General features: G+C 37.2%; 1 protein-coding gene across 5 annotated transcripts in view; it reads right to left on the reverse strand.

Moving 5' to 3' along the window:
- The window catches only part of MDGA2 (MAM domain containing glycosylphosphatidylinositol anchor 2), a 782,115-nt gene that overhangs the window by 447,316 nt on the left and 319,878 nt on the right, over positions 1 to 14,921 (reverse strand). For all 5 annotated transcript variants that reach the window (XM_023624618.2, XM_070275008.1, XM_070275000.1 and 2 more), the window contains exon 2: positions 869 to 1,008. In XM_023624618.2, the coding sequence (XP_023480386.1) occupies positions 869 to 1,008 (140 nt within the window). The remainder of the gene's footprint in view (positions 1 to 868; positions 1,009 to 14,921) is intronic.

The following is a 14,921-nucleotide window of genomic DNA, read 5'->3' on the forward strand; positions in this document are numbered from 1 at the left end:
TGTAACACAAATACTTAAAATATGTAACTTTGTCTACCAAATGAGACTTCTTTTCCATCACAGTGTTTGTCTTGAATACCAACGCATATTTTGAACTAGTCAGGTTAAATATATGACACTAAGAATTGGCAATTGATTAAAACATCCCGAATATTCTGTATCCAAACGAAATTTTTACATCATAGATACATAGTCTACCTACATTACCTTACAGCCTATAAAGCACGATACCCTGTACTTATACCCTATATACCTAACTTTGTCTTTCACTCCTGGAAGCTTCTTCTTGGATCATCGTTTATAATTCTAGTGCCCTTTGAAAGTCTCAAATTCAGTTCCTGCTATTAAATTAGCTTATGAAAGCTGTAGCTGATGACTCTGTGAGCCTGAACGCATACAGCATCTGCAAAATTTGTTTTTCAAAGTTTCCTATGAAATATAATGACTAGGAGTAAGGAAAGTGCATGTGACCTCGCACATCACATTCTTCAGAACAAATGCTTCCTCGGCTGCAATTATGTCATCATGAAATCATGTTTCACATTCTAAAATAAACTCATTGCCATATGAATTGTTATCTTACTGAGATATTTTTGTAGTTGTCTTTTTAACAGCTTCCTTAGAAGTGTTTTCCAAATTTCTCACAATACCCAAACAAAAATTTCTTTTTTCATCTTATCCATATGAATGCTTCAAGCTAGAATGTTCAGCAATCGCCACCCTTATCCTGCATTGCACACACATGTATTGAATTTCACACACACACACACACACACACATTTTTAGGTAAATCTTCTACAATATATGCTTTGTCAATCCCCAGAGAAGTCATAGAGAGCTTTCCCCAATGTCACGGTTCGGGACTCACCTGTGGACGTGGATGTCCTGTGACCAGACAGGTGAGTTCTAGGGTTTCTCCTTCCCGTATAGTGTAGACCCTCTCTGAGTAGCGCTCCTCCTCAATGTTACAGGCCAGGCCTGAGTGCACAATACGAACCGTGGGGGGAGCTGTTGAGTCAGGAAGAAGAGAGACAAGATACATAAAAAGATGAGTCAACTGTCTTCCCAGGAATCATCCTGGTTGTAAGAACAATTCTTATTAAGCTTTACCATAGTCAGATCCATCAGTCTTAACACTTTGAGCATCCCCAAGGGATTAAAGAGCTTGATGGACAGAAAGCTTCAAATACATGTCACAGGCACCAATACATTTTGAAAATGGCAAAGGGGAACAGGGTGCCGTGAGAAAACTGGTGATTCGGAAATCACCATCACCATAAGACCACATGATAAAATATGATTCCTTTCTGAAATCCAAAATCTAATACAGTCAAGGAGGTTGTCCAAAAACTAGGTAGTGCAAAAGAAAGAAGACCATTGGAAAGGAAAAAGGAATGTGAATTGAAGACATTGGCATTTTTCTATTAATTTTATAAGCCCTGTGGTGCAAATAGGAGCTAAGGAATGAGAAGATTTGGTTATTAGGAATTGAAGACCAATTTAGTTTACAGTATTTATAGACTCTTGCATTGATCTGAGCAAAAGATGATCATTGAATTAAGCCACTGAAGAAGGCAATAAATCATGGCTACCTAAGTATAAAATTCTCACTAAAGAGAGACTTAGTTCTCATGAAGCTGTCCAAATTCCTAAATATAATTTTCGCCTATTTCAGTGCCACACGGGCCAATAAAACTTGACTAGCACTCATTGACTCAGATATCACTGGAAGCCCACTACATGCAAAACCATTTTGGGTCATGAGAAATATTTGGATAATAAGATATGCTTCCTGTCATCAAGGAGATTACTGCTAGTTACCAGCTTCAAATTGGAGATGGCCCCCATTTGTGAATTTTGCATTTTTGTTTGTATTACATTTGGGAGTGGAGAAGAAATAGTTATTTTATTAAAGCCTATATCCACATGCAAAGGACAGTCATCTCAAGAACTTCCTGGTAACAATCTCAACCTAAACAGCAGTATTATCAACAGAGGCTATAGTTGCTTATAAATTAATGCAGGTATGTTTGGAATTTTTTATTTAATATTAAAAGAATCATGAAACCTATAGAATTTGAAGATAAACTTGGTGATTCTATGGAGGAAATAAAATGATTATAAGTCCAACTTATGGGAAAATTTATTCTGGGAAAATCTGTGTTCTGAAAGTAAAAAAAGAAAAATTTCTAATGTCTAATACTTTGTTTTATATGACACAAATGTATAGAACACTCAAAGAATTGAATCATTGAGGGACATATTTAATTATCCTTCTTAATTCAAACAGAAAATGAAAGCTAGAAAAGCCTACTTATGGATAGTAAAACAACTGGTTATCTCAGTTTCTTTCTGGATACCCAAGCAGAGTCCTGTTCTTCCACTTTCAAATTCTGGATCCCACTCCCCAACACCCAGCATCAAACGACGTGAAAATTTCCAACAGAAGGAGAAGAATGAAGAGTATTTTTAGAAGAGTAGCTCTTACATTCAGCATGCACAAGAAACTTCCCTGGAACTTTTTAAAAATAAGATTTCAGAGCTATGTGTAGAAATCTGACGTGTGCAGAAAACCCTAGGAATCTGCATTTTTACCAAACTACTCCCCGCCCCCCGACCCGTGACAGTGACAGTACTACTGGGACCAGATTATTAGAAATAACTTTCTGGGTATTATAAATATTTGTTGACTAGAGGAAAATACTCACAGGGATAAAATGTCCTTTTTCTTTTATTTTTTTCAAGTAAGTTAACTTCATGCTATGCATCATTTCACTGGTTAGAAAAATTAAATGATGCTTAAACAAATCAGATTTTTTGTTTGGTCTATAAAACCACTTTATCAAAAATTTTCAACCATGTCTTTGGACTCTGTCTAGACATTGTAATAATTTGTTTAGTTTTATGACATTAGAAACCCTTATCTGTAGTGTTTCTCTGGGTGTTCTGATATATTTCACACAATGTCTCCTACATATAATTTCCTGCAGTGATCAACTTTAAACTTCAATTTAGATAAGTAATACGAGAGAGCTATTTATTAAACATCTGTCTTATACAACTGTATACATATTATAGAGGTTAACAAACTGATGACAATCAATAAACGCTTGCAAAATATAAATAGAAAATACAGATTCATTACCTTGAAATATATTTCTATGCCAAATTTAGCTTAATAAGTGATAGCCTACATGTTTATTAATACATCTAATTATATGGTAAGGTGACAGCTTTTCTGAATTAATTTACACTTGTTATTTTTGTTTTAATTTCAAATCAATGAACAGTATTGTTATTTTTAAGATATATCTTTCTGAAGCATCATTATGCAAATAAGTAGCTTTATTTAAAACATTTAAACTATACAGTAAGCACACTGTGTTCATTTTCAAAGGTTAATTTTCTACTATCTTCTTCTATATTTTAACAGATTCCTGGAAAAGGTAAGTGCTATATACTGTAACCATCATGAACCTAACACCTACCAAATTGTAAGTGTTGAAGATGTAATTTTCCCAGTATGCATTAAAATACATGCTCACTACTTTAGCTGCTCAATGACAAGGTGAACATTTCGGAAGCTTCCATTCACGTTTTGTCTCACAAAGCTCAACTTATAAGGTCTCAGGGCTCATCCAGGTCTATGCTCTTAAGCCCAAATTAAGGAAGTAAAGTCTGAGGACATCTAGTGACCTGGCCATAGGCCTGCAGCTAGTTGTGGCCTAAATGAGACCAGAATCAGAGTCCTTTGTTCTTTTCACTGCTTCACGGTATTAAAGCCACGTCTGACATAGTTAAACTAGCGTTCTAAATAACTCTCAAACTAGACCTAGACTAGACTATGGGGATAAAAAAGGATTGAGAAACTGCTCATGAAGTAGTTAGAGCACCATAACCAGACCAACAATCTAACTAGCAGAACTGTTCCCGAGTTAACCAAGGTAACATGGTGCCCATCGACCATTCTGCCTGCAGTCCCTGCCAAATCCATGAAATCTGACAGCTGCCAAAATAATACTTTGAAATTTCTATTTTCATCGTGTCGTCTTCCTGCCTTGGAATCTATAATGTCTCTCCATGACATTTCAGAGTCCTGATCACTCCAAATGGCATTTAGATGCTCTATGAAGGGTCCTCATACTGACTATCTGACCCGAAATCCCGCTTCTCTGTGACATTGCCCACCATCTGTGAAAGGTGAAGAGCACTGAGGTTTTAAATGTCTTTGCTCCTGAGGTTCCCCCATCTAGAATTCCCAGGGTGATATACGGACCAATGTTCCTGAAATCTGCTTGAATTATTTAGCAGTGATTCTCTTCTCTTTTTTTTTTCCAGGAGATATGTATTGCCCAGTGATTCTTCTTTTTTCTTTTCATTTTTTTGAAATGTATTGCATTTTATTTGTTTTTTTTTAAAGACTGGTCCTGAGCTAACATCTGTTGTCAATCCTTTTTTTCTTCTTCTTCTTCTCCCCCAAGATCCCCAGTACATAGTTGTATATTCTAGTTGTAGGTCCTTCTGGCTCTGCTATGTGGGACGCCGACTCAGCATGGCTTGATGAGTGGTGCCAGGTCTGCACCAAGGATCCAAGCTAGCAAAACTCTGGGCCGTGGAAGTGGAGTGCATGAACTTAATCACTCAGCCATGGGGCCGGCTTCTCTCCGTTTTCTTAACATTCTAACTTGATATTAAGTCCCTCATTGCCAGGATGAGCATCATTTTTGGCATCTGTCCCAAAGAACATAATTCAGAGCACAGAATAGGCATTTAACAATTAATTCATAAGTTGTTTTAGCAAATATCACTATAATGCCACCAACCTCCTATTTTAGCAAATATCAACTATTACGGCACTGAATCAACTTACTTCAAATACAAATGCAATTTGAAGTACTATATCTGAAGCAAGACATCTTTTATCCTCTGCCTTGTTAGAAAAAGCCTCAATTCATCATCTTGAAATTGGACTAAGGGTTATGATCTCCCTTTGCCCTGTAGAGTCAGCAATGAATTAAAATGTTAAAATATTGCATGAGACTCATATTCATCCAAATGTGCGTGCAGTAAACCAAATCCCATTACATAAAATCTTTCCTAATGCTAATCAGATCACTTCCTTAATATAAGTAAACTGGCTTTGGGTTCCAGAGGTCAGCCTAAAAGGGCAAAAGAAAGACATTCTTTTATTTTGTTAGAGTATACTTTGGAAAGTTAAACCAAATTCTCTCTGTATTCTGTTGGAGAAAGAACACAAATAAATCATTCTCCAATGGCAACAACTAGGCGCATTTTCAGCCTTTCATCTCATATACAGGCTTCCAAGCATATATTTACTAAGCAATTGTTATAGATCAGGCATAAGGCTGTGTCCTGGGGATATGAAGATCAATGCTATGAGCTGTGCCCTCTAGGCACTTACCAACTACTCAGTCTGTCCAATTTATACATACTAAACAAATTACAGTTGAACAGGAGAGGTACTATAACAGGAAAAACTATAAGAGGACAAAGCAGAACATGACTAAACCTGCCTGGGGAATTCCAACAGGTTTCACAAAGTCAATGATAATTAACCTAGGTTTAGAATGATGCATGTAATGGGAACAAATGGAAGAACATTCCAGAGAGAAGAAAGAGTGTGTTCAAGGGCATGTCTGTAAGAGGCTACCTGCAGTGGTTAGGAAGTAACTACATTAAAATGTGGTCCGCGTACTTAGTAATTTACTCCAAACTGTGACACTGGTACCACCCTCTCAATTCACCATTATGTTTCCAGACATAGACAGACACTGTATGTATAGCCCTGGGAATGGAAAGGAGGGGAGAGACCTACTTTAGAGGTCTTGTTAGACAAGACTTGGAGATTAACTGAATGTGGGGTGAGGGAGAAGGAGTTAGATGACAGTGAAGTTTATACTTTGGTTAACTAGGTGAAAGATGATGATTGTTCAACAGAAAGTACTCTTTTGATCACCATGGACTGCACATTACTCACAGCTGGGAAAGTCTGAAATGAGGGTCTCTGAGCCGAAATTATGGAAGGCTTTGTTAGTAAGTTAGTAAAAGTGAGGACTTAGATGCAAAATGTTTTTGAGGGAGAAGCTTTTTCCACTCACAGGCACTATTCCTGAAGGACACGCTGTCATTTTCCAGTAATAGGTTTGGTGTTAGGGGTTTTCTCTCCTCCAAGAACCCCAAGTAAAAGTTTTGTACTTTGGTAAATCCCTCAAACCCCTGATCTAACTATTCTCTTGCAACTCAAGTTGCCAGTAAAGCCTTGCCACTCTTCTACACTAGGTCAAGGTAACTCAGGTTCTTGGTGTAGGTCACAGACCTCCTGGGATGGGTCCTTGGACAGAGGGATGCTCACTGGGCCCCTCTTAGAAGCCCCAGTGAAGAGATCAGAAAACCAGCCTGCATCAGCATCCCTCACACACTCTAGATTCTGTGGAGAAAGAGACAGAGACAGAGACACAGAGATGGAGAGAGAGCATCTCACTCCTTACTGCTCTCCCACGGTCAGACAGAGATAGTAGACTTGGCACTGTTACTTACACCATTGACTTAGCAGTCATGCAGTTTGGCTTGTAAGGCAAACATAACAATAATCAAATGTCCTCCCATTTATCTGTTGATTTAAGTCATTATATGCTCTTATAAACACCTCTCAGTTTTCCACAATATCTTACATTTAGCTAATGGGCATTGCCAATTGGTCTCTTCTGCTTATTTCACAATTCCCAAGACAGCACGTGTGTATAGTAGTTCTAAAAGATGGTGCCTTCTATTCTTCTTACTTTCTCTCTTTCCTACCTGTTACTATTTTAAGATACTATGTGAGTCTCCTCCTCCCTCCTTTTTTCACAATAATCTCCCAGTCTGACTTTTAAATCAAGTATTGTGTCTAAAGACCTAGTCCATAATTATTCCTCTTGTCATTGACAACTCTTTTGCCTAATATCCTTCTCCTTAGGCTCATTATCTTCCATATCCTAATATCACAGACTCAGAGAGGAAAGAGGAGAATATGGAGATTTGAGAGAGAAAGTGAAGAAGTCAGTTTTAGATGCTGATATTGGGCTGATCAACAACTGGCAAATTATTCCTGGACGTAAAGATTTAGAACGTTTAAATGGTGCTTGACGGTTGGCAGCAATAGAACAGATGAAATCTCTAAAAAAGGGCATTTAGAGCACAGCGTGAGAAACTAAGAAGAAAAAGATAGAACCTAGAGGAATATGAATTCTTAATACAGAGAATCAAGGAAAGATACTTAGCAGGATCATAACATCAGAGAGACAGAAGGAACCCATGAAAATGTGGTACTTGAAGAGGAGCATAAAGAGATGCTCAAGCATGGTGACCTGCCCCAAAACGTCACTCACAACAGAGTTGTCACTTAGGAGAGGAACAGGCAAAAGGTCTCTGCCTTTAACAGTCAGGATGGCATTGGTGAATCTGGAGTGAGATGCGGCTGTAGAGCAGTCGGGTCAAAAGATAAATGATGTGAGGTTTGACGGAAAGGGAGAAAACTCAGCAGCTCAAACTGAGATTAGGACAAACAGTAAAACTGCCACTGAGGAATGTAAAGAGGAATGCTACGGATAAAACCGGATAAAGAATAATTATTTACATTACAAAAAACAAACCATAATGTTTCTATTTTCAACCTAACTGTAATTTTTTGCCAATACTGTTCTATTTTTATAGTATCCTTCATCATTCTTTTAAAATAAACTTCCCTAAAATCTCACTTTCTTTCTTCTCTTTCCTGTTCTTTCTGTTAGTTTACTCTTTTACAAGTTTAACTTTGCCAACTTCTGTACCACATATACAAAAATCTCTCTAAACCATCTAATCTCTTCTGTAAACAAAAATCAATCAAGGTTAATCCCCACAGCATATAAATATGCTTAATCTCTCCCGTGATAAAAAATGGAGACAAAATAACCACAATCATCCCCCGTCAACAGGCCTGCCCTTGTCTCTCCTGCACGGTCTAGCTATTGGAACTAACACACACCCTCCAATCCACACTTCCACACCTACTTTGTAGCCCTCAGTCCACCGCAGCTGGCTTCAGATCAATCATTTGTACTCATAAAAGAATAAGGCAGGAAAATAGAAGAGCATTTCGGTAAGCTGCTAATTTTTTTGACATTATTTTGATCTCTTACTTCTCCTTGAGTCTTAGTATATCTGCCTTCACTTCCATGCAACTACAAGGATGTTTTGAAACTACACACTTGCTCTATAATTCAAAATAATATAGAGTCTTACTACATTCCACTATGATGCTATGATTCTACAATTCCACATGAATATAAACACATATCCAAACACACACGTAAGCAAAATACAGCCTGCCCTCCATATCTGCAGGCTCCCATCTGTGGATTCAACCAACCACGATGGAAAGGCCTACGATAGTTCCATCTGTACTGAATATGTACAGACTTTTTCTTGTTGCTACTCCTTAAACAATACACTATAATAACTATTTACGTAGCATTTACACTGTATTAGGTATTATAAGTATCTAGAGATGATTTAAAGTGTCCGGGATGATGTACGTAGATTATTTGCAAATACCCTGCCATTTTATACAGGGGACTTGGGCATCTGTGAATTTTGGTATCTGCAGGTGTCCTGGAACGAATCTCCCATTTATCAAGGGACAAATGTATTCAGTTTGTACGTCTATTCCAATAATTTCTTCAAAAAAATAGTTAAAATCCTTCCGTCTTTGTCGTTTTAAGTAATCCCAAATAGGACAATATCCTGATACACACAAAACATACAGATTATTTTACATCAGCTTTTAGCTCATTTGTGTTGTTTGCTTCCATTAGTTATTTTGAATTAACTACTATTTTAGTAGCAGGGTAAACTTATTTCTGCACCCTTTCTCCCTCCAGTCCCCATATTTGGTTAACGCTGCACTCCTGTTCACTGAAGGGAAATACTTTTTAATATTTAATTTGATGAGCTGTACAATGAAAGTACTAAGATCCTATTGATTATTGTGGATTTAATCAAAAGAAGATGATATATGCCTCCTATGACATTGGTGAACATGAAAGGTTGTGAATATTTTGTATTACTTCCTCCGCACACATTGAGCAACAGTGATATGAGTGAACGAGCCACCCTGAGACGCTCGCCAAGGCCCCAAGTAAGGGAAGGAAATTTCACCCTGAAGCCTCTGGTTTAGAAAGCAGCTGTTGATGTTTCCTAAATAACAGAGGTTGGCATGATTTTTTAGGTTAGTGTTAACCAAGAATGTAAGGCAAAGAGTTTAAATTAAAGTTATCCGTTTATATGCAATAGATACTATTTAAGAAGATGGAAGAAAGTTTGTCATCAAAAGAAAATGACATTCGCTAACAATGTAATTATGTACATGAAATTTTAAAGTTAAGGAAAAAAAGCAACAATGCAATTTAAATTCTGTTAAAACAATGATAAAAGCAATAATTTTTTTTGTAAAAGAGCTAGCTTTTAATGTCATCTTTTAACATCCTCAAATCAAGGTACCAACTGCACAGAAAATTGAATACATAATTGCAAAATATTAATCTGAATTTTATCCCACAAAATGACATATATGTGTCCTATTTTTCTGAAGAGAAACACTAAAAAATTAAAAAATTCTATTACGTAAAGGTTTTCAGATTTGCAACTTCAGATTTCATCAGAATACCTTTCTCTGTTTTCATCTAGAAGTGTAACTATTAATACAGAGAGCTAAAACTTCAAAGACTCTTGTTTGTTTTATAGATGAAAAAAATGCAAGTTTCACTGGATCTGAAGTTCTTAACATTCTTTACAAATACAGCAATTGACAACCTCTGACAGGTGTGCCACACAGGACCCCTGGGCCACCAAGTCTGACATAGTCTTCCATGGCCACTAGTCATCTCTGTCCCTCTGTCTCTACATGGATGTTCCATCCCAAGCCTTTCATTATGTCCTTCCCAGTATTTTCCAGAAGAAATATTTGAACCACACCTGGGGAATCTTTGAAAGCCCATCAAATATTTCACTAATCTCATATCTCGCTCACATAGGACATACACGAACTAATCTGGGTACCCCAATTGGAAGGTGAATATTGTGGGGAACAGCGCTTTGCCCTTCTGGGGTAGGAATGCGACATTCTATGCTCAAGCTCCTGGTTGTCTATTGGATCCTACGTCACATTCAGAATTGTCTCCAATTAAAAGTTGAACCATGTTTCTACCCAATCAATAAATTTTAGAGAAAAGCAAAAAAACTACTCCAGAAATTTTGAAGGCTAGGCCATAGACTATAAACAACAACAACAAAAAGCTGAGGTTGACACACTCTTGCTTCTGTGGTACCATTCTTTATGGGCTTTGAGTCAGCCTGGGGGCAGAGTGAAGGAGACGGGGAAACTATTAGAACACTGCCAAGAGGGAGCACCTTGGAATCCTTAAAACCTTTGATTAGCCTTCTCCGTCTAAAATCAAACTTGTGACATGACTTCCTCTTAACAATGTCAGAAGCCATACATCAGGTTGTCATGAACCTTACAGGGTTCTTTGAACCAAATCTTCCTTGTATCTTATGAATTATGACAGCACCTTGGGAGATCAGGACTCATGAAGCCATAGGTGCTAATTACATCATTTTTTTTCACCCCTCAAATGTATACCTAAAGATACTCATCTTTCTCAAAAATTTAGAGCTTTTCAGGTTTCTGGAAAGAGCTACAAAGCCCAGCAAATACTAACTAAAATAAAATTAGTCTCATCATTGTGCTCTAACCTTAATCACAGATTGGGTATTAGAGAGAGCTATTATTTCTTCCAGTCTAGCTCATCAGAAAACAAATGAGATTTACTACAAAATATGCCAAAAATGAAGACTTCAATTTGCTTCTCCAAGATTAGCACTGGCAGGCAGAGAATTTTGAGGATCTGGCCTCCCCATCGCCCCCTTGTTTCTCTCCATTGAGAAATCATGGCCACTGCCTGGGAAGAGTACCCAGAAAGATAAGCTTCTTAGCATGTCACAAAAATGCCTGTCGGACCCCAGCATAGAGGAATCAGACACAAACCCTAAGCCCCCATCTGAAGCAGGCAGAAGAGCTATTATCACAAACCAAGGATGATTCAGAGTCCACCAGGGCAATACTTTCACAGATTGAGAATTTAACAAATGCCAAGCACTTGTGCAATGCACGTTATTTTGACAATCTCTAGTTTTCTATAAAACCCTAAAAAGAATATTTTGAATTTTCATTTGAAAAAAACAAGACACCCCCAGTGAAGGTTAGTGAATTTTCAAAGTTTAGTTTTAACTGCAGTTCTGCCTTATACTAGAAACAAATTTCGTTGTATATATATATATATATATATATATTTCTTTTCCCCTTGCTATGTTGCATCTTCATTTTTAAAAGGCCAGACATTCCTTTACGTCTTTGGAATTTAGGGGGACAGAACAGAATACAGAAAGAGAATTACCAATCATTTATGTTCTAATATGCAAAAAGCACTTTTATTAAATTACTTAAGTTACTTTACCCTACCAAATTTGTCTGGAGCATAACCACCACCTCTGTTTGTAACTTTGAAGAAGCTTGACTTTTCCACTAACTGTGTGACTCTGACTATTTTAGCAAAGTCTCAGAAAGCATCACGCAGTATTGAAATCAAGTATGTAAGTGGAGCTTAATAAGTACTTCTTTTCATCTTCCAAGATGCTAATGCAGATTTCTTCTCTTCCTGCTGCCAAGTTCCTTAATGAAACTCAATAGCTCCTTGCATTCTCCCAACTTCATTTTAACTTTTTTTGAACTCATTTGGATAGCAAATAAGACAACTCATAAAAATGCAATGAATGACCAGCTCATAACGGTTCAGGTCACCGGCTCTGTCCACTCTCCCAGGCCCCCTGCAATGAATCATCCATCACTCCTGGATCATCTAACCCACCCCCACTTTTACTGGCCCGCTCTCCCAGGGATCTGTCTCACAAATGCCAACATTACAATTTTAGACTATCAACAAAATTAAAGCAATAACTAAAACAGTCAAAATTTCAAGCAAAGAAAAACGGAATTTATTCTTCCAACAGTAATTTTCTGCCACAAGCAATTTTCTCCCATGCCTGCTTAATGTTATAAAGTAAATAATGAACAATAACTATATATATATATCTTCCTTAATTAAAAAGTGTCTAATGATAAAAAGGTGAATATTTCTAAAGTTTCTAATTTTAAGTATTGGGTTTGAAGTTAGATTTCCTGGGTTGGAAATACTGCAATATAATCTGGGCTAATCTCACTTTTCTCATGTATAAAATGGGGATGATCCGACTTTCTACTTCCTACTGTTGAGGCAATCATATAGGATCATGCATACTCAGGGTTTACCACAGTGCCTGGCTCTAGAGCTAAGCATTCAAGATTCTACTTTTGGTTGGCCATCTGAAATCCCCATGAATGGAGCAAACAAACATTGGAGGAATAATATTATTGTTGATTAATAACATCATTACATTCTCTTCCCAATAATTTACATGAAACAAAAAAACTAGAAATGAAGAACAATTGTAAAAATGACTCTACCTTTATGTAAATTGTCCACCTAATGAAATGATCAAATTTGTCAACAAATCTCAATTTCTCTCTTTGAAACCAGTTGATCAAGTAAATGAATAAAACTTATTGCTGAAAATTTCAACTGAAAATGATGCTTTTCAAAACTTACATGGAAAATAAAAACTTTTTAACAAGATACATACTATTTCATTTACTTAAATAATGTCACAAACCATTTTTAAATAAATAAAAATAAGGAAACACCTAATGAATAACAAATAGGTTTATCAACAGAGAAGCAATTCAGATGGGCTTCTGCCTAATTGATCAGTACACTCAGTGTTCTTAGAAAAAGCACTGTAATACCCAGACTGCAAAGCAAGTATTTGCATGTATAATCTCAAAAGAGCCAAACGTTAGTAGAAATTTCAAAGATGTAGCGAAACAATTATAAAATGATGTTTTCAATCCTGAAGTTTCAATACTCAAAATGAATACTCAAGGAATGACATATGCCAAAAATGTTACTATGCACACAAAGCTTCCATTTTAACTAAGGGCTGAGAAGGAAAAACCTGAGGGTCTGATTCTGGAGACATTTTGACATATATCAAATGTTCCTTATTTCCAATGAAAGGCCTTTTTGACCAGTTCTCATGTTGATATGTTCCTATTAGCTACCAGTGCCTTCAAGTGGTGGACATTACATTACATTAGTGTATCAAATTATGACAGCAAATGAATGGCTGCACACAATAATTCAGATTACTGTCTCCAGCCAAATATTTATGAGACCTCAATAGCAATGAAACATGAATATCAGTGTTTCTAGTTTATTTATTTGATAAAAGGCACTAAGCAAAAACTGAACACAATGATAAACAGCTTTACAGGTTCTCAAAACCTTTTTGACCTAGGATTTAATACAGAAGTTACATAATTCAATTGTGGAAGTACACTTTCTGTTTAAATAAGTAGGGCAAGAAATAACTAATTTTGAGAAACCTAAGGACAAAGTCTTTAACATGGTATATGTACACACATGTTAATGAAAACCTCAAATCAAAAACATTTAACTCATGTTGACATGATATTTGTCCCTAACTTTTTCTTCATATAAGGCAACAGGTTAAAATATGTGATTTTCTATCGCTGTCACGGTGGAGCCTGCTAACAGTGTGCTGTGCACCGGGGGCTTTTATACTTTTTAGAAGAGTTTGCCTGAAGCTCCCAATTGTATTTCTTCAAGGGCAGCATCCTGTAGTGCCCATAAACCCTGAAGAGGTCCTCCCCCAGAAGGACCGCATTTTCCCGTAGGTCATGTAAATGAGGAGTGGCTCTGGCTCATCTCAGTTTGGTTATCTAGGAAAACGAGTCAAACACTGCAAGGCTGTCCCTGTGCCACTCCAGCCTCTTCTCATCCATTCTCCTTCTGGAAGATGCATCCATCAAGGTGGAAAATGGCCCAGGTGCCATCTCCATGATGACTCACAAATTCATATTGCCAACACAGACCTTGGCCCTGCCCTCCAGGCCCCTATATTCATCTGTCTATATGACAGTCTCTCTTGAATGTCTGACTATATCCCAATCTATCCAAAATTGAATTCAGGACTCAATACCTCTCTCTCCCCATAAAAGATGCATTTTTTCAGCCTTTTCTGTGGCATCAAATGGCAATACCATTAGAAAAGCTGCCTATACCAGACACTTAGATCTCATCCTTGACGTCATTAACAAGGGTTGTTAATATTACCCTGTTAATTGGTCCATTCCCTCCATCTTTTCACCACAATCATTCCCTCCTAAGTCACTATCATCTCTCACTCAAACTACCACAAAACCATCCTACCTGAGGATGCCTCTCCAATTGCATCTCCAGACAGCACACTAGTGAGATTTTGAAATGACCATATAAACTCTTTACTTAAGAACTTTCAGAGGCTCCCTAATGCTTTTAAAATAAAATTGCCATTATCAGGATTTTGAAAACCCTGAAAGTTCTTCCCCTGCTTCCACATGTCATTCAAACTTCCATCATTTTCTCTTCCTGCCCCTCTAACTTTCTGGGTTCCATCCTGGCCCAAGGCCTTTGCACATGTTGTTCTCTCTGGTTCCAAAGTTCTTTCCTCTCATCTTAGCCTAGTTATTACTTACTCAAAATTCAAGTCCAATATCTCCCCGGCAGGGACACATTCCCTGGCCCTCCTAAATAAATCAAGTCATTTACAGATGCTTAGAGCACCATGGGCCTCTTCTTCATACCACTTACCACAGATACCATTTTACATGCACTTCTGTGATTAGAAGTAAACTTCATAAGGGCAGGAACTGTGCCTGACTTCAT

Source organism: Equus caballus, chromosome 1 (genome assembly GCF_041296265.1).
Source record: "Equus caballus isolate H_3958 breed thoroughbred chromosome 1, TB-T2T, whole genome shotgun sequence".
NCBI classification, from domain to species: domain Eukaryota; kingdom Metazoa; phylum Chordata; class Mammalia; order Perissodactyla; family Equidae; genus Equus; species Equus caballus.